This window comes from Erpetoichthys calabaricus, chromosome 4 (assembly GCF_900747795.2).
Source record: "Erpetoichthys calabaricus chromosome 4, fErpCal1.3, whole genome shotgun sequence".
Lineage (NCBI taxonomy): Eukaryota > Metazoa > Chordata > Cladistia > Polypteriformes > Polypteridae > Erpetoichthys > Erpetoichthys calabaricus.
In genome coordinates this window covers 90386059-90411895 of record NC_041397.2, presented here as the reverse complement: position 1 = coordinate 90411895, position 25837 = coordinate 90386059, and the positions used below count along the sequence as shown (strand labels likewise).

The window sequence follows — 25837 nt, the reverse complement described above, 5'->3', positions numbered from 1 at the left end:
ACACACTTACACACCAGCAGGTACCCAGACTATGGAAACAGGAAAATTTTATTCCATTAGCAAAAACTACACACCCAAAGCCATTTAGTGACTTCAGACTGGTGGATTAACTTTGCGAAGTTAACAAACGGGTAACTATTAAACAAAACCCAGGCCTATCTGGACCCTCACCAATTTGCATCCAGAGCAAAGAGGAAGGCCCCAGCAACACTTCTGAATTAACTGTATGAGTACTTGGAAGGACCAAAAAACACACAAAACTGCTGTTTATAGATTTCTCATCAGCCTTTAGTACATCTACAAACTGACTGATAAATTCTGTTTGGACCCTAACTTGGTGGGGTGATTTGTGGACTATTTAAACTAACAGTACAAAAAGAGTGAGTGTTAATGACTGTTTCTCTGATAGCCTTAACTTATCCATGGAAACACCTCAAGGTTGCAGTCTTACTTCCCTTCTGTTTATCATAAATACAAATGACTGCAGTTCACACAAGAAAAGACATACTAAAATTTGCAGATGATATGCCATTGTGTGTCTTCTACAAGATAAGGAAGACAACCATGGACCTGCTCTTGATGAGTATGTTCAATGGTATGATTGTTCCTTTTTACAACTAAATATCTCTTTAATTAAAGAGGGGACATTGGACATGGTGGGGTACTAAAATATCTGGGGCAATCATTGATAACAGGGTAAACTTTGATCTTAACAACGAACAAATACTGTATGTATGATGGGGCAGACAAGGCTATTCTTTCCATTAAACGCAATTGTTTTTGAGTCGATAAAAGCAACACTGTTAAAATTAGCAGTAAAATTATTGGCTGGCAGCAGACTTCTGTCACTAAGCTGTATTACAAACTGTTTAGAAAGAAGTAAAAGTAAAGAACCACAGAATTAAGAACTCTTTTATTCCTAGAGCCATAAGCTTTTTGAATTCTGTTCCTTGTAGGGATGCTGCTGAATTCTGAATTATTATGTTTTGCACCATTTAAGGTAATTATTCTTCTTTGCACTTATCTTGAGTGTGTATACTTATTATAACACTGGTTGCCAGTTATTGTGTCTTGGCTTATTTTTCTTATATCTGTGTGAACATGCCTTATGATTTGTACTTTTCTGCTGCAAACAAATTTCCTCTGGGATAATAAAAGCTACCTAACCTAACAAACTGTAACCCAATACTATCCAGGAAAAAAAAGTCTTTTAAATGTGAGTACAGTATAATAACAAAAACACTTTAACTAATATTCTCTGGAAATGTCTTAGGCTTACCAAGAACATTATTTTCAAAGCTTGTTATCCAAGCAGTAAGTATGTATTTGCTCATTAAAAAACTATAGATAAATAGGATAAACACAAATAATCATTAATACAATAAAAAGTAACAAGAACGTACTGCATACTTAAAACAAATTAATATTTTGTATTGCCTCCCTTAGAATACAAAATTTAAGTAATATGCTGTAGTGCACTGCTGTATAAAATTTTGATATCGGTATTGATACCAGTTTTCAGACCTCAGGATTGAGAGGAAAGCTGATATTTACTACTGCTACCAAATATTCGGTAATGCTGGCACCATTTAGGATTTTTGGCATCTTCCCAGTACCAGGATACTGTACAATCCTACTACTGTGTAACTTTTTCAGGTAGTCCTGTGATAAATTCTTCCAGGTGTCACAAACTGTGAGACCAGCGGAGAGAGATAAACAGAGAGAGTGAGAGAGGCATGATGTGATCGGACAACCTCTACAACCTCTCCAGTCACATGATTCAACTATCCCCTGGGTCGTTCCCCAACCCCCCCAACAAAAGCCTAACCAAAGCAAAGAAGTGAGAAGTTCAAGACACAGATGAGAGGTGAGATGGATAAAATTTATATAAAGATGGAATGGTACTAAAAATCAAGGGAAAAGGAAATTAAATGACATTAACAAGGTGCAACAAAATAAGGGGAAAAACAGTTATTCATAATCAAATGACTTCAGCACAGTCAGAGTTTAGAGGTGGTCAGCTCAGTAGACCTGTTTGTCATTGCTAATTACGATGGCATCCGAGTCAAGATAGTTCATCAGAACAATAAAATAAACAGAAGTGATTTAACAATAAGTGACCACAATAGTGAAAGGCAAGTTGAAAGTTTAGGAGCATGTTAACATCCCTTGTTAAACAAAAAGACATGATAAGTTAAAAGACTTCTCTTCTCAAGTTTAATTTAGCAAAAACATCTAAACTGTTTCATGCTTTATTTTATAAAGACGTCAACCTTCAATAATGTGGAGTCTGTATTAGCTAGATAGCAATAGAATTTTAAATGGGGCTTAAAAACAACTCAGAGTTGGGGGTTGCATTGTGCAGCATCTGTATAGCCTATGCATGTTTTTGGTTAGTGAGTATACCATATTAGTTCACTTACAAATCAGTATACAATATGATGCATACAAACACTGAACGATATTTGGAGTTCAAGGATGGTTGGTGTTTGGCTGATTGCGCTGGGCTAGTGTAGGCAAACTCAGTTAAGATTAAGTTATTAACCTAACAAATATGTTTAGCTTATGGGAGGAAACCTGAAACAACCAGAGGAAAACCTATATAGACAGCTGCCTGCCACCGGATTTGAATAAAGGATGCTGGATCTGTAAGGCAGCAGCACTAACCACTGTGCCATTGTGCCACACTGCCTCTGCATGTTACGATGCTTAAACTAATAAAAGGTAACATGAGGTTTTTATGTTTAAACCTTTTTTGTTTATATTTATATATGTAAAATGTCTTATAAACCTTAATGTAAATGCTTTTGGTATATACTATTACTAATTCCTGTCAATCCAAAATAAGTTAACATTGGTAAGTGTGATGCAGAGTTAAGCTGAGACAAATGTATTTTATTTTTGTACCACCCCATCAAAAAGTTTTTTTTTTTTTTTGCTTTTTAATCATTTTAAATAATCAAGAATATTTATGACAAATAATGCAATTTTATATTTATACAAAAACCTAGAAGGGAATATTGTGCCAAGTAAGGCCAACTTTGCTTTAATTATCAGATTTGCCTTCAGGGAACTGTTACTATAAAGAAAAAAGAAAATTCTATTTCACTTAATTGCTTTTTCTAAGGTTTTACGTATTGAATTATTTATATAACAATATTGGAGTGGGATGTTTTTTCTTACTGGCTCTGTGTTACCGTCAGTGAAACTAAAGATCGATACTTTTCATTTTTAAACATCCTTTAGAGCGCTTCGTATCTCTTTGAGACTTCAGCTAAAGGTATAGTTATTTCTTCCTTTATCTATAATTGGAAATGCTAATAATATGCTGTCATTTCCATTGATTTTAAATAAATGTGCAAAATTCTGAGTGACGTGTTTTCCTGAATGAATCAGACATAAATAGCTGACTCTGCCATCTTCACTTTACAGCATATAAGGATGGCGTGCTCAGATTTACTGTACCCGACTCTATATCCCTGTTTTATCCTCCACTGTTCAACTTCTAGGCTCCTGAGACATATACAGAAAAGCACAAAAGATAACCAGGAATATATTTTCCTCTGTTGTTACAGATTATGTGCCCAGATAATAAGTAAAAGGAGCCAAAGGTACAACAGCAATTCAGTTGAGGAGGATAAGATATAACCTTAAAAAAAACTGCAAAAATAATTAAAATTCTGTCTATAAATCTAAAATAATACACAGGATGGCAGAAGGAGTTCAAATAAAAAGAGTAAGCCAAGGAAAAGCAATAAGTTTTTTAGTCCCATGCCACATTATGAAATTGAACTATAGCTTGATGTGATGAAATAAATACTGAACTATGGCTAAAGAAAGAGAACGAAAAGGCAAAGAGTGTTCATTAATAACACACACAAATCTATACTACATGACACTGAACCAGAAAAGAAAACCTCATTTGATGTGGAAATATAACATTGGAACTAACTTGTTTGTACATTACATGTTGCGTGCCCTTGTTTGATATTTACCTGCGACCTCCCTTCAAACCATCTTTGCCTGCATTAATAGCCCATGTAGAAGACTATTAAAACAAAGACCATCTAGTTACTCATGTGGGGCTCATACAGGCCCCACTGTCAATCCTTGTTTTTTCTACAAATACAGCCCGTGTCACATAATAAGTAGCCTTGTTATATACGGATACTCTATTGCCATAGGATCTAACACTATAATCTGTCTTGAGCTACTGTAGATTGCAAGTCTATCATTGTTCCAATCTTATACTGGTTTAGTGATAAGCTTTCATGGTGGAATGTGACACATCTGACATATGAATCCTGTACTTTTATACTCAGTAGCTTAAATGATTGGATGTTGGTTGTATCCCACAGGGGCCAAGTTATGCTTTTGAAGTTAAGACAATGCTACAATAATCTAGTTTGATGGTCTGACATTGACAACTTTTAACTCCATGCCAGTGAGCAGAAAGGCTGGATCTTCTTCCTCACCCCTTATCTAACTATTATCCTGGTCTATTCATCCATGGCAACATATCCATTTGGGTATCTATGGCAAAGAGTATAGTGGGCTATATTATCCATCCATCCATTTTCCAACCCGCTGAATCCGAACACAGGGTCACGGGGGTCTGCTGGAGCCAATCCCAGCCAACACAGGGCACAAGGCAGGGAACCAATCCTGGACAGGGTGCCAACCCACCGCAGGACAGGGCTATATTATTAACACTATATTCTTAACACAGCTGTCCATGGCCCATTAAAACTTTCTCATGGACCCAAATAGCTTCTGTACAGGAGTATGTAATAATTTAGACACTAATGACTTACTGAGACCTGAGTGCAAGGACAGTTGTTGTGCTTCTTTGTTGCTTATTTATTCCTTTGTTAAAACATAAATAATTTGCATGTCTTAGCTTTTTGTTTAAACTCTTTTCAAAAACTTGTTTGTTGCCCAAATGGCAGTAAAACTTGTCAGAGTTAAATATTTATTTTACACACACAGGCGACGTTGAATGATATGACTAAGTGTGTAATTATAAACTGGCAAATCTTTCTTCTTGCTAAGGGTAAACAAGGTGTGTTTTTATATCAGGGTTTGTGTATTTATTTTGGCAAAAATATATCATGGATTCTGTTTTAAATTTTAAAATGTGACTTTAAGGTTTCAGTATTCTTAACTGCATGATTGAGTTTCCCTCCATCTCCCTCTCCTTTTCTCTAACCCTTGCCAGACTGATGCCTTGTCTCATGACAGAAGTGAAACCTCAGAGAACAGCAAAGTTAAAGAAAGACCCTGAAGGACTTGCTGGAGGCTGACAGGTGGCAGAAGGTGAAGTACCATACATGGTAGACAGAAATCTGCTTCCTTAAACAGAAAGAAGGTAGGCTGTAAGTGCCCATAGGGGCTTGGCTTTTTAATTTAACAACAGCATCAACACTGAAACATCACCACCTCTCAGGCTTGCAAAGAGGCCATAAAACAAATAAGGAATAGATTTTATGAATAGTATAAATTCTTGTCACTTAGATTATTTTTTTATTTCATACACTGTTATCACTAAAATCATTACATTTTATGTGTTTTTCAGTAATTTGTTCTGGAAAGATGACTGTTAATTTCAAGTGATTTATGATGATATTTCCATTTACTTTGAATATACAGTAATAGCTTTTTAGTGGCAACCTTTGTCAGTATCACAATGGGAAAGGGCAGTGGCTTTATTTTTAATTAGCAAGTTTTACTTTTTTTATTATTAATACACCAAATGATACTGTTAACTGCTTTCAAAAATCAGGTGTCACAATGTCATTCCTTTTAACTACTTTATTGCTTCAACATGACAAATGATTTTTAAATCGCAACAGCAATGACAAGTCATTTTTTTAGCCTAATTTTATATCCTATTTAAAATTCTTTTTGATTCCTATTTTTGGTTTCCTTTGTATTTACAGCTAATATTAAATATGGAATAAGTCCATATAAATTATGTTTTATGTAAAAAGGGTAATCCTTATACCTCTCTCTTCACCATCTATGTAGTGTACCTGAGTGAATATTTTGGTTTTCCTCCCATATACTTAAAGACATACTGTTTACATTTAGTTTACTGACCAGTTCAAATCAGGCCTATGTGAGTGCGAGTCTGGATAGGTGCATAAGTAGGCATGATGATGGGAAGACGTTGTAAAAGATGGCTGGCAGCTCAACCCGGCTGGGACGCCCCTGAGATGGAAGGATGGGGAAGGCAGCTACTTGTGGACACTGTCTCCCCCAAAATACTAGATGGCAGCTCCCTTGCAGTGTAGCGGTGCACCAGATTCCCACAGGGCATCCTGGGACTTGGAGTTTGGTTTCTCAGCACTGTTGGATTCTGTGGGTGACACCAGGGGGTGCTGTGAAAGGACCTGGGGAGGCATGCTTCCCTTATAGCCCGGAAGTACTAGGAAGTCACGAGGACGGAAACCCCAAAGTGCTTCCGGGCTGATTAAAGAACTTTAATTCTCTGTCTGACCCAGAAGTGCTGGCAAGTCACATGGATGGAAGAGCAGAAGCACTTCCAGGTCAAGAACTATATAAAGGACTGCTGAAGAGCCAGCAAGGGAGCCAGAGTCAGGTGGAGGTGGACAAAGCTTGTTGTAAGGTGTTTAGAAAACAGAGAAAGAGAGAATTGTGTTTATTGTATTTCTTGCCTGTGTTATTGTGGCTGTGGTGCTTAGGGCACTGTTTATAAGAAGATGAAGAATTAAAATACTTATTTGTGCTTTTACCCTGTGTCCTGAGCATCTGTCTGTTGGGTTTAAAGGGGCAATAGCAACCTCTAGCGTTCAAAACATCTTATCCAGGGTTGGATTCTACCTGGAGCCCAACACCATTTTGTGCCATATTTCTTGTACTGTAGTTGTATTTCATCAAATAACTGTCTCTTTTTTCCCTTTCTATCTGCTGCTATGGGAAATCTACCTAGCACATCCCCATTGATGTTCAATGGTTTATTCATGGTCTTCTCAGAAGACTGAGACGATTTTGTGCACTGGATGAGAAATTAAAACAGCTAAAACCCAGATTAGACCCATCATCACAACTACAGGAAGAGAGAATATTTTGAAATTGTGCTATTAATTAACATAAATGAGTGAATAAATAGTACAAAATGCAGAGTTGCAGAAGAGGATCGTTACTTTAACTTCTGCATCTGCACTGTAGATTATAGCTATGTCTTCAAGATTTAAATCATCCATGTAGTGTTATGATTGTGTACTGATTTATTACAACTGGGAAAGTGGGCTGCTAAAATGAGATTTCTATTATTTTTGCAACATATTTTCCAAGTTATTGTGGTACAGTGACTAGTTGGCTCCACAATCTTAGGTTTGAATCTCAAATTTCATTCCTAGTTTGTAACCAATCCTGGCTCTATTGACCCAGACTTGTATTATGCAGATTTGAAAATTAAAAGATTTTTTATGAATTTTCCACAAAATGTATAGGTAGAATATCCACGATTTCTTGAATTTCTCTTAAATTCTTAAGCCTTTCCAGTCAAATGTGACACGCTTTCTTAATTTAGTCTACCTTTTCAGCACACAATTCTGAGACATGAAAATGTACATTAGCTGCTGAGTTAGTTAGTTCTTGATCTTGAAGAAAGTCTGCAAGAGGAATTTATTTTAAACTTAGACACAATAGTGTCACCTCAGAAGTGACAAACATGTTGTTTTTTTAAAATTTTCCTGATTAAGCTGCTAATGCAAAGGTTGAGAAGTAGTCAGTCTTTTAATAGCACAGCCAGATAATGACCTGTTAGTAAAATTCCAAAAGATGGACATTACAAACAGTAAAAATCTTTCAATCCAAACGTGATTCCAAACAAACTCAGTGCCCTTTCCTTAGCCTGTAAATCACACAACTAGTGGGATTATAGTGTTTTTCGAGTCATATTATTATGTGTACAATGAACTTCCTACTTGAATGTGACAGTCAATATATAGCACATCGCCACTCTACAGCAACATGATTACTGAGTATAAAAACCTTTGCCTTGAAACATTTGACTTCCTCACTTTAACTAACTAGCTAACATATCTTCAAAGATATGTCTTTCTCACCTGAAAAAATCTCTTGAAAAGTTTGTACACTTTATTGTGTTAAAGGAGAGTAAAAATCTGAGAGAAAAGGAGTCAGCATATGAATTAGGCTATGATTTGTTGCAAGGAATAAGGAGACAGGAGTCATAACCCTTTATAGCTCTACATGACTACAGGGGTGCAAGGCAACTCAAAAGCGGCACATTTATTCTCGAGTGGTAGGAATTCACATGCAGAAGATGTTAGGGTGTTAACTTTGTCCTACAGAAGACCTAGAAAAGGGCACTGCTTTCTGCTATAAAGAATACAGATGTACTCCAAGCCAATCTACAGAACTCTGTATAATATTTATAGAGGTGCAGTGTCCCTGAATATTGGGCAATTGTGCATATGTGAGAATATAACTGGCATTCATCATTAGGTCAGCTCCTGCCTTGTATCTAGTGCTACCTGGGCATGTTCTAGTTTGATTAAATACTATATTAAACTGAGGGGAATGAAGAAATCAATTTATGGATGTATAATTTAAATGAAAACAAAAATGACTCTTCTACTGCATTGTCCATACCAGTGTCCAAGTCAAAAATTGGGAGTGGTCTCCCCTAGACTTTCTCATATGGATATTTGAGGAGTAAACTGCAAGACAATGATTACATTTTTATATTATGTACATTAAAGAACCATCAACAACAAATCAAATAAAATTAATAATGTATTTAACACTTATAAAAGTAAAGTTGAATAAATCGGACTCTGCAGCTGCATGAGTAAAAGGTAAAGAACCACTTCCGGTTAACGGAAATAGCCCAAAAGTTGAAAGAAATCTACGTTATGTACCTAATACTTGTATGCAAAATTTGGTTGACCTAAGTGAAAGCATACTCAAGTTATCATGTTTACATACACACACACACACACAGACATAACTCCAAAATTATGGGAGGTATAAAATGTTGAGTATCATCAAAATTTCGACCTCAAATCTTTGGATGATTACAATACTTTCCCTATACTTCTTATACGAGAAAGTCATGAAAATAAATAAAACTATATATACATTTAAATATCAGTTACTAAATTACCAGGAAAATGTCTTCATAAGAGCTGCGGTGGGTTGGCACCCTGCCCAGGATTGGTTCCTGCCTTGTGCCCTGTGTTGGCTGGGATTGGCTCCGTCAGACTCCCGTGACCCTGTGTTCGGATTCAGCGGGTTGGAAAATGGATGGATGGATGTCTTCATAAGAGGCAGAAACCATGCAGTAAATCATTTCAAATGGGAATCTCAAACAAGATTATCGTATTATGTATTTACACACTTTGGCCCACTGAAGCTTTCTACCACTTAACTCTATTATAATTTTCTAACAGGTTTCCCAATGCACTATGCCCTTGATTTACTTCTCTTATATTTACAGTTTGCGCCTCTGTAAATAAATCTAAGTGCTTGTGTACTACCATACTTTTTATAATTTCATCAGTCATTATTCTCATTTTTTTGCTTACTTTGCAATGTTTTTTTCCATTATTAGGTAACGGTAAAGTTATTTATGATGATTTGACAATTAAGATAGCTATGATTTCAATTTTTTTTTGCATTTGTACAGGACAGTTCTCTGCATTAGGTTAAGGATTGAAAAGCAATTATTTTGTGTTTTACACTTGTAATGAATCTAGACCAATTTGCAGAGATCAGTTTTCACTTTGACATTAAAGAATGTTTTCTGTTGATCAGTGTCAGATAAGTCAAATGAAATCCTCTCTGATTCAACGTTATATAACAAGAAAATGTGAAAATTTCCAAGATTGTGAATCAAATTAAACATCACATGCAGCTTTTAAAAATAATATTTATTGTTGATTGCTTGGGGAACCCTGCTGCCAGATAACTCCGTAATCTGGTTTTCCAGTGTTCTGAGATTGTATATGTTTCCAAGGAGATTCTCTTGGTCCTCTAATTTCCCCCAACAGGCAATTCTGTTCTGGTTGAGTTCCAACCTTGTAGGTACTAGAATATGTCTATGCTGTGTATAACCCTCTAGAGCAGTGTTTCCCAAACTCGGTCCTGTGGCCCCCCTGTGGCTGCAGGTTTTTGTTCCAACCACATTCCTAATCAGTGACAAAACCTAATAACACTGAGCTCATTTAATTAGCTGGTATTTGTTTTCTTTTATTCGACATTCAGAAAAGCACAACAGCATGATTTTTACATTTATAAGACATTTATAAATATTTCTGGTTTTGCTATAGATTTAAATGCTTAACTCTCTTTTGTTGATTTCATTATACTTTGTCCTTTCTCTGTTGATTTTTCCCCCCTTCATGTATCTTAATAATGACAATTTAAAACGAGCAGAGTAGACACCCAGGCAAACAACACTGAATAGTCAAAGGCTGCAACTACTTTAGTGTCAGACATACTAATTAGTAAATAATGGATTAATTAAACAATTAGAACACCTTGAAAAGTAGAGTAAAAATCAAAATGAAAATACTGTTAAGAAGAAAAAAATACATTATTCCTATATAACTGCTTGGTACATTTTCATATTTTTTTTTTAGCAAACTTAGTTTTCTAATTTCTATATTGTTCCCTAAACACAGAACTTGGGAAATAACACATCACTTTATTAGCTCAGGAGTTCAATTAAAAACAGAAGCTGATTGGAACAAAAACCTGCAGCCACAGGGGGTCCCCAGGACCGAGTTTGGGAAACACTGTTCTAGAGGGAGAAGCAGGCTCCAAAACTGAAGACATAAGCGATGAAAATATTTTCATATTCTTCATGGTGAGTATATTTTTACTAACTGGAAAAATACTTACTGGTATATGTTGAAAATAGTTGCTATGCTGGGGTCCAACATCAATTTGGAGCAGCATGACTCATCAGTCATTGGCTTTATTAGCAAGTATGTTGATGATGTCATGACTATGGAAAGAATAAGTACTTTGCCTAACAAAAAACCCCTGGATAAAATTCAAGATTAACTCCCTTATTTGAGCCTGTCATGCCGCATTTAAAACTATTAATAGAGATCAATTCACAGAAGCCTAAACTTGCCAAGGATGAGATTACAGAATAAAGATCACTTTGGCAATAATTCTGATCCACGACATGAGATAAGGCATGCAAATAATCCCAGTTTATAAAACCAAATCCGTTTACAACCACTGGATACTTTGAAAATAACAACATGGAGCCCCAAAGCATAACAATGATAGTTCCAGATAATCTAGGTCTTCAGCTGTCTATGGCCCATGTGTTTCAGCAGTCTACAGATAATCCTAGAAAGAATAAGAGAGGGTGGACATACACAGAGCTGCTGGTCCTGATGGAATTCTTGGCCAAGCCCTCAGAGTGTAGAAACAACAACTAGCAGAGGTCTGCACAGACATCTTCAACAAGCCAGTGAACCAGACTAGTGTACCTTTTTGTTTTAAAACCACTACAGTCATACCCATTTCAAAGATGTCTGCCATCATGATCCTAAACAACTACAACCTTGCCCCAATCACTTCTATAACAATGAAATGCTTTGAACCTTTAGTGATGGCACATGCTAGCACTGTGAACATCATAGAGCCGCTTCAGTTGAAATAACTGCTCCACAATGCAATCACTACTTCCACCCACTTTGCATTACCCACCTTGACAACTGGAACACCTATATAACAATTTTATTTATTGAGTTTAGCTTGGCATTTAACACCAACATCCCTATGATGCTTGTAAGTAAACTCAGGGCTCTTGGCCAATCCAATTCACATTTAACCAGATTTTGGACTTTTTTTACTGGAACATTGCAGTCTACATGGCCAGTACATCACACTTATACAATAATCATTGTGAACACTGGTGCCTTGCAGGGCTGTGTGCTGAGCCCAGTGTTATACATTTTGTTCACCCACAGATATGTTGCTCAGAATAATCACAACAGTTAAATTAACTAAAGGTATTACAGTGGTGTGTTTGATTTACGACAGTGATGAGATCTAAAGAGAGCATGTTAAATTCCTAATGGACTGGTGCACTGAAAGTGACCTGTGCCTCACCATCAGGTGCACAAACAAGATAATTGTCAACTGCAAAACCGCATGTGGCCCAAAAACCAACATTAATCAAATGAGCTGCTGTGAAGAGTGTGAATAATTTCAAGTTACAGGGAATCCATATACTCCAGGAATTTTCATGGTTTCCTTCACATCTCCAGTATCATCAAGAAGGACCAGTAACGACTTAACTTCCTTTGGAGCCTGAACTAAATAAATATGTACACCAGATCTTCACCATTTTTTATTAATGTGCATTGTAGATAGTACTGATTGGCTGCATTACAGTTTGGTATGGCAGTTCCAATATGATTGATAAAGGCTCTTCAACATGTAGTAAAATAGCACAATGAATCACTGAGACTGCTCCATAACCTACAAATAACATATACAAAAAGAGACATCATTCATCCTAGCCATCATCTTTTTGCCCCCTTTCATCTGGTAAGAGGCACTGAACCACTCAGCCATGCACAACTAGACAGTTTCTGTCTTATAGCTGTCAAGTTGCTAGTTCCTACACATTCACACCCTGGCTTTTAAACAACAGACCCTGTAGCCCTACAAGTGTAGTAACTAACTGTATTAGGCAATAACTATACAATACCTTGACTGCAATTATGATATCATTATCATTGTAAGTCTCTGCTACCTATGATCATTTCTAAACACAATATTCTGTTAGTATATTTTTGTATACTCTATATTTATAGAGATATTTTGTATACTGTGCCTGATATATCTGCACTCTTTGATATACTGTATTGCACTCCTCCATCTAACATTCTGTATTTGCATTGTGTTGTATTGCCTTGATCTCTGCACTCTTATTTGGATATTGACTGCACTGTAACTTATGTTTTGTTTTTGATATTGCTGTAGTTACGCATTGTATGCTGATGAGAGTAGCAGAAATATTTTTCATTTTTCTGTAAGGTACAATGAAAATTAAGTGAAATTATTATTTTTTTTAATTACTTACCAAGGCCATGTCTGTGAGTTGACATTGGAGATTCAATGTTCCATGTGTTTGATTTTAGGTTGTAGCATTCAACTGTGTTTAATGTCTTCAGGCCATCTCTGCCTCCAATAACAAAAAGCTTCTCATCGATGACAGCTACTCCAAACTGTAATCGCCTTCCATTCATCATTCCAGCCTGAGTCCAGGTATTTGTTCTTAAGTCATACTTCTCTATTGTGCTTGAACCTAGAAATTAATTTAAACAGAAATTGTTAAAAACAATTTCAGGTGGTGTAAATTCATTTACTCAGAAAAAGAGAAAAAGAAAAGATTTCTGTTGGGTTTATAATTCAATTTTATTAAAAATTGTCCATAATACAGTGAACACACACACACACTGATCAGGCACTTTTTAGCTGTCCTTTCTAAGTAATTGACTGGTCAGTCAGTAACAAAATTATGTGTATAAACAATTCTATTTAAAGTAGTTTGGCAAGTATCTGCAGTTCATAAGTACTTGCAATTAATAGAGATAATGGGAAAAACAAAACAATTAAATGGTTTTGAATAAAAAATATAGTAGGTGACTAACACAGATGTATGATGGAAAAGCAAAAGAAATAATCAGCTCAGTGACTGCCAAAAAAGAAGTAATGATGATAAAAGGAGATGTTGTGGAAGGAGATTGTGAAGTCCATAGTTCTATTCTGCTTGGTTTTGGCAATGCAGGTTGGTGGTGAAAGGGTGAGGTGTGTTTTCCTGGCACACATTTGGAAAGAGTAAAGTGTGAATTCCACAGGATATTTGAACATCATTGCTAATAAATTGCATTAGTATTGCCTTGTTTAATTCTGCATGTAATAGCCTCATCATTTTTCAGATATTATCCTCCATATTCATCAAATGATATACCACAAGCTAAGCTACTATGGAACACAGTGAAGTGTACATGGACTAGCATTCCTATACTGCACTAATGGCGCTTTAAAAATTGTTCTAAAAGACTCTTCCATAGACATAATGTTGATATCTAATTTGGTGATTTTTGAACATTTCATACAACAGATGTGAAGCAAAAGCATTGTTTTAATAAAACCCTTAGTAGCTTCCCAGGGTATAAGGTTGTTAGTAAAAGTTCCAATGGAGAGAAAATTTTAATTTACACATAAACATTTTTCTCAGTTGTTTATGTTTTAGTAATGAAGTATTAAAAATTCAGCTTTGAAACATGAGACTGTTACGGACAGTGATGGAAAAAAAGCTGAGTGACAGCTTACAAAGCTAAAGTCGAAAACAAATTCATTCAGAATAATATGAAAGATGGTTGGAATGGATGATATTCAACTTGGAATGCCAAGTCAGAAGTTCTGTTTTTTTTTTGCTTTCTTTATTTTTAGTCATTCTGGTAAGTGTTCAGAACATAGTGTGCATATGTGTGTATGTATGTGTTTATTTTTTTATGTAATGAGCTTCTCCAAAAAGTGGGACAAATACGGTTCTGTCTATCTACAGTATTTATCCATCTATCTACACATTAGTAAATGAAGAGTGTTTTGAAAAGAAAAGAGTGGGAAAGACTGGGAGATGAAGTATAGAGAATGGACATCTTAGTTGTGGGACAAGCACAAATCAAAATCAAGAGAGACAGCAAGAATAACTAAAGCTCAAAGTGAAATCACAATACAGAGTCTTAGACAAGAAAGCAGCGACATGTCCTAATCCTTCAATATGTTTGGAAGAGCCCTTTAGCCTGAGAGAGCTGAGGTAGGCAATGTGATAAATGTCTAAAGACAGGATACCAAGACATGCATGCTGCCATCTTACATAGGTGGGAGGTGATGACATAATATGTCACATGCCAAGCAATGGGTGTAGTAAACAGTTAACAGTCCATGAAGAATAAGCAGAAAATTGTAGCCTCCAGAAAACAATGCCACCAAAAAAAATTATAACAATATTTAAAATAATGAACTGAAATCAACTGACACTGAAGTGATACACTAAAGTAAATTTTACTAATTAAATCACAACAGAACCATTAGAGAGTAACAATGGAGATAAACTGGCATGGGTTAGTCAGAGGATCAGGAAATGAGACATAATATTTTTTGGCTAATTTGGGAAAAAGGAAGAATTCTTTTTCAGAAGGGTTTAAGATGCAACAAATTTCAGCTAAATTTTATTCAGGTCAAAATTTACAAAGTGGTTGTGTGGAATTGGAGAGGGCATTTATATGGATGATGCAGGCAACACTCCATGTACTCATGAAAACCTGAATTGGCATCTATCGACCAACTTCTTACAGGAAAAAAAAAGATTTAAAGTATTAAAGCATAAAAACGATTGCAAAAAATACTTACTTCCGCTGATTTATGAAAATATGCAGTATTAACAATCTTAAGACAATTATGAGGAGCATTAATGGATTGTTCTTTGTTTGTTCCCTCCCCTTTAACCAATTTTCCATGGGTAATCCTATCAGGAGAACACATCTCCAGACACCATAAAGACCACTTACGCACACAAGGCTGTCCATCCACCTCATGCTCTAGTTAGAAAGACCAGATGAATGAAACAATGAGATTTACTGATTTCCTGTAAAAAATCAGGAAAGGCTCACTATCTTATGGAAAATTGTGTTGAAAGTTTTGACTGAACTCAAGGAAAAACAGTAATCTACAACTATCATAAGATTACAGCTATTGCTTGACGGATAGCTTTGAGTATATGCAGCAAGTTGGTATAACAAGGAAAATGTAGCCAGTATATGTGGCTTAGTGGCAATAATTTTTATTGCTGCCTGACCAAGCAAGGGGAAACCCCACTTTCAGCCTCAAATAAGATCTGGGTTATGTCATTCAGCAACTTCAGGTATGCCTGCTGTTTCAACACCAGTATCAGCACCAAAGTGTGAGATAGTTCGTAGATTAAGACTGCTACATTTCTAGAGCTACCATCATCTCAGTAACTGGAGTCTGGAAGTATTTAGCATTAATGCTTGCTCAATTACCATATTTCTTAGGCTTCCTCTCTCCGTTGCATCTACACTGGAATTTGCTGCAGCAGGTTATGTTTTTTTTTTTACAGAAAGTAACAAGATTGAGAGTGATATGCAACTTGAATAAGCTATATTGCTCAATTAGACAATGGAGGAACATGGGGATTTCAATATCATACATTAAATGCTGAAAAAGAGGTAAGGGTTCAAGTTCAAGCTAAGCAGCGATCTTCAGCTGAGGCATAATATCATTTCTTTACCATAATACTTTTTTTTACTTTAATTTCACCATATATTACTTGTGCAGTTTAGGTTTTATACACTAATATTAAATTATTTAGCTAAAAAAATCTAAATTATATACCAAAAATATTACTCTGGAAAACATTTAAGTTAAGCACTGTGTGTTTACTGGCAGTAGCGGCACCTCAAAGCACTTAAACCCTACTTTGATTCCCAGCTACAGAGTTGTGAACTTCTTTGTGAAGTTTGCATGTGTTTTTTTTTTTGGTGTGTTTCTATAGTTTTCTACCAGAAACATACATTTAGCTGAATTAAAGATCAGTTTCTGTTTGTAGTGCTGCCGGCACACAGTCTAGCATCTTGCAAACAACATCTGGGTAAAGTTAGTTCAGAAGATGGATGGGAATTCTAAAACTTATATTATGCAAAACTGTTTAAAAGCATCCCCAAAGGATTTCAAATATTCTGTTTTGATGGCATTCTGTAACACATATATAAAGATGTATCTGCTTTGAAATTACCATCCCTTCTTCATTGTAAAGAGTCTTTTATAAATAATGTGTTTGAAGTAATTGGTGTGTTTCACATCCATGCTGTTTCATTATTATTTCAGGCCAAATTTTTTTCTGATTTCTTTTGCCATTTATGTTGCATTTCTTTTTTATTCATTAAAGCCAAAGTCTAATGAGACAAACCTTCAGACTTATAATTGTCATTCAGGTGCAATTAATTATTCTGCAGTCACCAGAAGGGCTTCAAAAAAAAAAAAAAAACCTGTGCACCATGCAAGATTATTATAGTTAACGAAAACTAAAATCAAAACTTAAACTATTATTAAACAAACATTTTCATAAATTGAAATAAAATAATTAACAAAACCGAAATGAAAAACTAAAACTAAATGAAACTATTAAAGTAGCTGGAAAGACTAACTGAAATAAAATAATAATTTACTGAAATATTTTTAGTTTTCGTTTTTGAATGAATATTCTTGCCATTAGTCTTTAACCCTTGTAAGCTTTCTCTAAAACAGAAAGACATCCACCACGAGCCGCCCGCATATATTCATCCAGTCAACGGCGGCTGGTGACGGAGGGCAGGTGTTCACACAGCATTTGCGGTGACAGAGCAAGCTGAGTGCAGGTGCGTAAAGCATGAGAAATAGAAAGTGATTTGCGTGTCGCCTTTCTTTGTGCTCGTTGTATATCAAGATGTAATTCAAACAGCTAAAATCAGAATTTGCTGATCAACAAAACGTTTACCATATGGACAAAAAAATCACAAGTGAGTAACGTTCCAGTTTATTTCTCAGGTGTCTGCTTTTTGTTGACAACAATTCACCTGCCACTTCGCACAGGAGAAACCGTTTTTACTTTCTCATATACAAAGTATAGAGAAAGTATAGTAATCATGAAAAAATTCGATCTCGCTATTTTGATGAATCTTGATGTTATAGACTAACCAGTATCCAACAATACTGTTTTTTGGAATTGTGTGTGTACGCACGCACGTGTATGTGTATCTATCCATTATCCAACCCACTATATCCTAACTACAGGGTAACGGGGGTCTGCTGGAGCCAATCCCAGCCAACACAGGGCGCAAGGCAGGAAACAAACCCCAGACACCGCAGCCCACCGCAGTATAATAATTGTTCAATATATTATTAATTTGATTTGTTCCTGATGGTTCCTTAATGTATATAATATAAAAATATAATCATTGTCTTGCGGTTTACTCCTCAAATATCCATCCCCATATCTGAGTATACAAGAAAGTCAAGGGGAGAGCACTCCTGGTTTTTGAAAATAAAACGGCACTAATTGACTAGGTCATCATACAAGATCAGCATATTGTTGCTGACCAATCACTTTTGCTTTAAAAACATCGTTTAACAACGAAGCGATACAAACAAAGGTAGAGAGTCTGACAAGTGATGAAAAACCAAACATACGAATGGGTTTTTGTATTTATTCCATATTTATTAATTTTTCTTTTTTAGTTCATATTCACAACTCAAAATACCTGATACTATGAAAGTAATCCATTAGCAGAATTATATTTTAAAATATTTGCCTCTCTTTTTTCAATGTTTTCCTCTCTCTCTTCAAATAGATATTTGAAATATCATATTCTTTTTGTTCTTAACATCAGCCTTATCATACATATTGCATACCAGGGATTTTTCTTGCCTTGCATCCGAACCTGCTGCGGTAGGCTCCAGATTTCCTTCAATCCTACTCTGGATAAACAGGTGTAGATAATGTATATGTTGTTCTTAATTTCAGACGCGGTCTCTGTTTTATGCCTGTCCGTACTCCTATTACCTGCTCTTGCTCTGCTCATTATGGGTTTACTGTCCTTTATGGTGGTCTATTCAAGACTCACTGCCCCTAACCTTGACACTACATACTTGTTGTTCTTTGTTTCCCTCAATACAGCTAGGTGGGGTCTGCACACTCATTCAAGTCTAAGAGCCCTGTTCTTCCGAAGCCCCTGTGATTTTCATGAGGAAATATTTTAAAAATTATAAAATTGTGTAAAATTGTTCATATTCAGTGTCTAGTTTTGATTATGCTTGTTTTTATCAGACAAAAACAAAACCAGATAGTAAACCAGGCAGTGTAGTAAGCTTCCACTAACATTAAACTCATATCCAAATCTGTTAAGTGTACAGTTCTGTCTGATTGTGACACAAAACTAACTCCGTAGGCGCTCCATGCCATAATTACTAAAACTAAAACTGAAACTAATATATATATAAATAAAATAGAAATGTCTTTGTGAAATAAAAACTAAACTAAAACTAAAAATACACGATAAAGGAAAACTAAAACTAAACTGAATTTCCAAGTAAGGTCAGAAAAAATACAGAAACAAAAGCTAATATAAAAAGGCAAAACTATAATAACCTTGGCACCATGTGAGATCAGTGCTCTGGTTTCAGTTTTTCTCTTGCCTTATGCCCAAGAAGAATCAAGTTTTTGCTACTCTTTACTATTTATGGTTATGATCTTATTCATGGTCACAATTGTTAATGTTTGTCTATTAAGCAACTTCGATAATATTTACAGATTCATTATTAGGACTTCAGAGCTATTTTAGAATTAAGGTTTATGATAATATTTTGTGATTCAATGCTCTGAGTAGTAAATTTTTTGTTTACCTATTGTCCCCGTTTCCTTTAATGTTTTTGGACTTTCATTTATAAATCTTGTTTCTTTTATTAAATTATTGGTTGTTTGTTTCTTTGATGATTAACTTTTACTTTTTTACGGCAGCATGGTGGTGCAGTGGTAGCTCTGCTACCTCGCAGTAAGGAGACTGGGTTCGCTTCCTGGGTCCTCCCTGCATGGAGTTTGCATTTTCTCCCCATGTCTGCGTGGGTTTCCTCCGTGTGCTCCGGTTTCCTCCCACAGTCCAAAGACATGCATGTTAGGGGCATTGGTGATCCTAAAATTGTCCCTAGTGTGTGGGTTTATGTGTGTGTGCCCTGCGGTGGACTGGCGCCCTGCCTGGGGTTTGTTCCTGCTTTGTGCCCTGTGTTGGCTGGGATTGGCTCCAGCAGACCCCCATGACCCTGTGTTAGGATATAGCGGGTTGGACAATGACTGACTGACTGACTTTTTTACATTGGGCCTTTAACCTTTTTTCCTTAAAACTAATCTTGATGATTATCTCCAAGCACAAACATACATCCATGCCAAGCACTCTTATATTGCAATTAGATTGTGCTACACATGGTCAAGTATTATTTCATCTCTACCTGAAATTATTGATGCACTGTTTTAACATAAAAAAAATGTGCTTTTGAAAAAAACTATACCAGTTCTAGAGAGCCTGAATTGAACAAAACTGATGAGAGCATAAATGGATGGAAGAAGGTACTAAAATTTACAAAAGAAATTTTAAAGACATTTAAGTAATCTATACAGACAGAGGCTCTCAATTTTAGTCCTGGGGATTCCTGTGTCTGCGCACTTTTGTTCACAATCACTGGGTCATTTTATTTCCAATTGACCTTATTGTTTAATTAGCTGACCTTTTTTATTCTGCATTTAAAAAATTTGACACTATAAGTTTTATATTAAGAAAACTAAGGGGCTTTGCCCCCTGCTCACTTCGCTCGCCAACCCCCAGGTTTGGTTAACCGGATATACAATTTAAAGAGATTGCTATTTTAATTTCATTCATTTTCATTCATTTTTAATTTCTTGATACAGTGGAACCTCGGGTCACAAACATCTCGGAACACGTACAAATCGGGTTATGACCAAAAAGTTTGCCAAACTTTTGCATCTGCTCACGACCACACACTCGGGTGACGAACAAGCCAGTTTCCCTTCCGGTTCGTACGCGCTGATGATTTCCGCACATGTTCAGTCTCTCCCTGTGCATTCGCTGTGAACTCTTTGTGCTCTATTTCGTTTTCCTTCCGGTTTGTACGTGCCAGTGATTTATGCACGTGTTCAGTCTCTCCCTGTACAGTACATTGTTCTCGGTCAGACGTGCATCGTGCAGAGGGACTTTACCTTAAAACTGTAATCTCCTCTCCACTCAGCTTCCTGCTCAGTTCCTTCATGCCAGAACTCGACTCATGCAAGGTTAGTTTTCTTGGTTGTTTATGGTTAGTTTTTGTATAAATTATGGATTTTTCAAATGTTTATTTTTTTCCCTGTGCTTGAAACTCATTAAAAAAAGTGTTTACAGTGAGCGGTTCATAAGGCTGTAGCGTGAACTCTTGCAATGTTAGTTTTCTCTGTTCAAGGTTTTCTCAGTGTTATTCAATGTTTTTACATTTAGTTTACTATTACACTTGCATTCTATGGTATAATTAACTATTTTTGTGCTTAAAAATCTTTGAAAAAATATATTTGCATGCAGTTCTTACGGTCTGCAATGGATTAATTGTATTTACATACAATCCTATGGGGGAAATTACTTCGGGTCATGATCAAATCGGGTTGTGACCAGAGTTTTGGAACGAATTACGGTTGTGACCTGAGGTTCCACTGTATTTACCAGTAATAAAGCTGTAGTGAATGAGGTATTAGCCCCCCCACCCCCCGGGGCTGCTAGTGCTGTGCTGCATGATCTGCATGTCACACTGAGCGTCAATCACTTAAATGCCTGTACAGCTGCTGCTGCTTGTGATGTGCTGCGTGATCTGCTGCTGTCTTGCTGCTGCTGCTGGCGAGCTGCGTGTTGTGCTTGTCACGCTGCGTATCGATCATTTATAAGCCTGTACAGCAGCTGTCCTTTTGTCTCACTGCCTTGTCTCACATGACGTCAAAGTGTGTTCCGGGAAGATCACGTCTTGTCTCCCTCCCAAGATTTTTTTTATAATAGAGAGAAATCAAGAATGTATATTTTTGCTATACCTTTAAAAGCCTAATTCTCTTTTGTCATTGTATTATCGTAGTATTTCCCTCTACTTACCCTTTACCTGTTTTCTCAAGGGTAAATGTTCTCGTCAGGTTCGTTATCGGGTTGGTCTACTGTTGCACTTTAAAATGAACACACACACACATAGATAAACACACACACAGACCCTAACCACAACAGTGCCCTATGAATGACACACACACACGCTGATTAACCCTTTGCACTTTATACCACACATCAGCCTGTCACTCAGCACTTCAAGAGACTTACTTATTATCGGCACGGACAACATATGATGTTTTAAATAGACCTCAGACCTAAATGTTACTTTTGGTCTCCAAGAAAATATTAAAACATACAAAGACTCAGTATCCTTGACTATAGGCCATTTATCAGCCAAGAATACCTTCTTTTCATACTGTCCCTTAACTATCGAGTGGCGCCTCACTCTCAGCCTTATAAACCTCGCAGCACAGAAATAATGGCAAAAATCTGGCTACCCCAGGTGCTCAAAGAAATCTAACTTATTAATTCAATCACTCTAGACATTAAGACAAAGCATAGAAAGTTAAAAGCAGCATGGTATTTATTACAAGAATAATAAGAGAATAATAATAATACCACTGGAACAAAAAATAGAAAATAAGTACTGATAGGAAAGTCTGAATATATATAGTCTTTAGGAAAAGCTTACGAAAAAGTTGAAATGACAAGGATGAATGTCCCAGGGAGGCGTTTGATTTAGCAATGGATGTTCATGGTGCCTTTCTGACGACCAATGTCGTCTTCATCTGTTCCTCTTCTTCTTCTCCTCCCTCCTGCTCCTTCTTCTTCCTTCTTCTCCTTCTTCTCCCTCTTCCTCCTTCTTCTCCTTCCAGACCAAGGCATATTTATTATGAAATATCATGCCTTGGTTACACAACACATGAACCTGATTGGCTGGCTGTCAATGTGATTGATGAATTTTGCTCAAACTCTTTCCCAGATAATAAAGTTCTTTGATATTGCCTGTTTCCCTTTCCCAGGCCATAAATCCCAGATGTCCATCCATAAAGTAATCAATAGCCTGGGGTGTCAGCAGAGCATCCTTTCCCGGGTTGTAAAATAATTGAGCCCCAGAATGTCTTCCTTTCAATGTAGGAAACAGCTGTTTGAAAGTGAGGTGTGACCAAACCTGCTTTGATCTGTCTTAGTTCATCAGTTGTCTTGTCTCGAACAAAATATAATGGAAACCAAAATGTACAGATTTTATACACCATAACAGTCATTTTTCTTTTTAATTCACTTTTTTAGTGGTGTTTGCTCTCTTAATTAACTGTACCTTAATACTGACAATTTATAATGAGTATAACAGACAATAGTGCAAACAATACTGAATGCCAAAAGGCAGCTGTTTCATTGTTACTCACCTGTGTACTTGTTAATAAATTATGGCGTAAGTCAGTGGTTCTCAACATTCAGTCCTCAGGGCTTTCTTTGGCTGCAGGCTTTAGTTTCAACCAGCTTCTCAATCAGTCAGTCATTGTTATCTTTAATTGATCTCATTGTTTCATTTTCTGACCTGTTTTTTCATTTTATTTTGCATTTCGAATGCAGTAGGGTCAGATTTATTTTACTTACAAGAAATTCAGACATTTATGTTTTTCCTGCACCTTTAAATGCTTACTTAGTTTTGTATTTTTAATTCACTTTTTCAGTTTGCTTACTTAATTATATCTGAATACAGACAATGACAAGCAGAGCAGACAATAACACAAATGTCTCAGCAAAGAGCAGCTCCTTCCATGTTACTTATTTGTATGCGTGAAATATAGGGGCGCTGTCGTCCTCTTGAACCCTCAGACACCACAGACACCAGGTAAAAGTCCAATAATGAATTTATTATTACAAAAGTGTGCACCAAGCACCTCCACTATTCTCAATAATAAATCAATAACAATAATAATTCCAAACACAATCCTCCAACTCCCAGCAGCTCCGTCACACTCCCATCCAACTCCGGCTCATCTGTCTGGGATTTCCCACAGTCCTTTATAGTCCTCGACTCGGAAGTGCTTCTGAGCCCTCAATTCATGTGATTATCCAGCACTTCCGGGTCAGGTAAAAACTTCTCTTTTTCTTCAGCCCGGAAGTATATCATTTCTTCCGTTCCCATGACTTGGAACTACTTCTGGGCTATTTGGAAAATATAAATCCCTGGGCCTCCCTGCAGCGACTCCCGGTGGCCCCCATGGTATCCATCAGGGCTGTGCCTTAAAACTCCAATGTCCATGAGGCCCTGCTGGAATTGGGGGCACCTCCATGTTGGAGGGAGGGCTCCATCTGGCGGCCTGGGGGTATTGGCTGGGGTGAACAGCCGGCCATATCCCACAGTACTCCCCCCCCCAGCGAAGAATCATGATTCGGAGCGGCCAGCCCCACGAGGGACGTCTTCCATTGGTCGGGCCCTGGCAATGTCCTGAATATTCCCGGGAGAAACTAGGGGGAACATTAAATGAAAAAGACCTCTGATCCCCTGTCCTTTGAGGACAACTTCGCCATAGGTGGCCCAGCCTCCGGCATCCGTAGCACAGCCGCTGTCCCCCTGTTTGTATCCCTCTGCGAGACTGGAAAAAGTCTGAAAACTTCTGCTCCACCCCTTTGTCCACTGGGAAGGGTTCCACTTCCGCCCCTGAGCTCTCAGTTCGCTTTTCTATCTTGTCAGGAGACCCCCGCTTTATTTTTGGGATCTCCTGTTTAATCTGGGGCTTGTCCACAGTTTGGGTCTCTCTATGGGAACAAGAGAGCCCTTTTACTCTCTGAATCCCCTTTGATTTATAATTGAACCAGTGGCGGCGTCTTTTGATCTGCATTGCTCCAGGAGACAGCACTATCTAGATGCTCCGGCTTGATCGGTTCTTCCCCCATCCACTCGGTCATGGTTTGCGACTCTCTTGTAGGGCTCGCGGTGATTTGGCACCCGCCACTGATTAATCGCGGGCCCGGTTCACGCTGCGTCCCTCTATGATATGCGGTACGGGTCTTGTTTACCTGTACCACCGCATTTTTCATGATGGGAGACTCCCGACCAAATCGCCGTAAGAATTCTTCCACCTTCTTCAAAGGCACTTCGGCCGTTGCTCCCAACTCCTAAACCAGTTTCTTCATGTCTAACAACATCTGGAAGAAACTTTGTACGGGCTGGATCAACTTTTCCAACTCGCGTACATTAATATTATTTAACTCGGCCGGAGGTGGAATCGAGCCATCGTCAACCCTACCTCCCGGCCGGGAGCCAATGAGCACGCCCGCCTCTGACATGTGCTCTGTCAGGTTTTGCACAGGCTCTTGGGAATTGGAGTTTCTAACTACAGAGGTCCGGGGTGTCGCCACTGGCCAACTGCGATCCGCCTTCTCTAATTTAACGGCGGACCGTTCAGTCATCTCCCATCCCTCTTTATCTTTATTTATGGTTGGCGCTGCTTCGCTGGCCTCTCCTTTCCCTTTCAGAGAGCTCGGTTCCGTCGGGGAAACGCGACCTCACCTACGGGACCACGTTGACCTTTTCCTTCCCACAATCCTTCGGGAGATATCACATGTCCTGTTTTGGTGAATGTAAGGAACCCCTCCTAGTCAGGTGATCCCTTGTAGTCCTTTTGGTTTCCCCAGCCTGCCCCAAGATAGTCCACGTGACTATTCGTGTCGATTAGGATCCCACAGTTCAGACTCCTAGATTGGCAAGACCCTTCGTCATCATGGCCATCTTGCTCAGGTGGGAAGTATGTTTCCGACTCACCGTCAGATTCGAGAAGACAGGCTCCTGCAAAATAATTAAAGTAAGGTACAGGCGAATTGGATGTTTTTGTGACACATACCTCCGGATTCCGATTGCATTTTCGTAGTGCATAGAGGTTATCCTGTATGTCCGATGTCCGACAGTCATCCCGCTGCAATAACTCTCGGTTCCTCTCGCCGTCGATTATTGCCCTGTCTTCTTCGCTTCCCACCAGGTATGTCCATAGAAGTGCTGCGTCATCGGTAGTCTGCTCCTTTTGGGCACCCCCATTCTTTTTCCTGGATTTCTTTCCCATCTCGGACCGATGTTTAGTGAGGCTTTCCGGTGTTGCAGTGCTGTCTTTTGGACTTGCGTC

The 25837-nt window shown here is 37.5% G+C and overlaps 1 protein-coding gene across 2 annotated transcripts in view; it reads right to left on the bottom strand.

The window, feature by feature from the left end:
• LOC114651109 (kelch-like protein 1) overlaps positions 1-25837 on the bottom strand; it is a 435523-nt gene that overhangs the window by 57764 nt on the left and 351922 nt on the right. For both annotated transcript variants that reach the window (XR_007934632.1, XM_028801068.2), the window contains exon 7: positions 13103-13327. Coding sequence is in view for 1 of the 2 variants with exons in the window: in XM_028801068.2 (XP_028656901.1) it covers positions 13103-13327 (225 nt within the window). In the remaining variant the exon portion in view is untranslated. The remainder of the gene's footprint in view (positions 1-13102; positions 13328-25837) is intronic.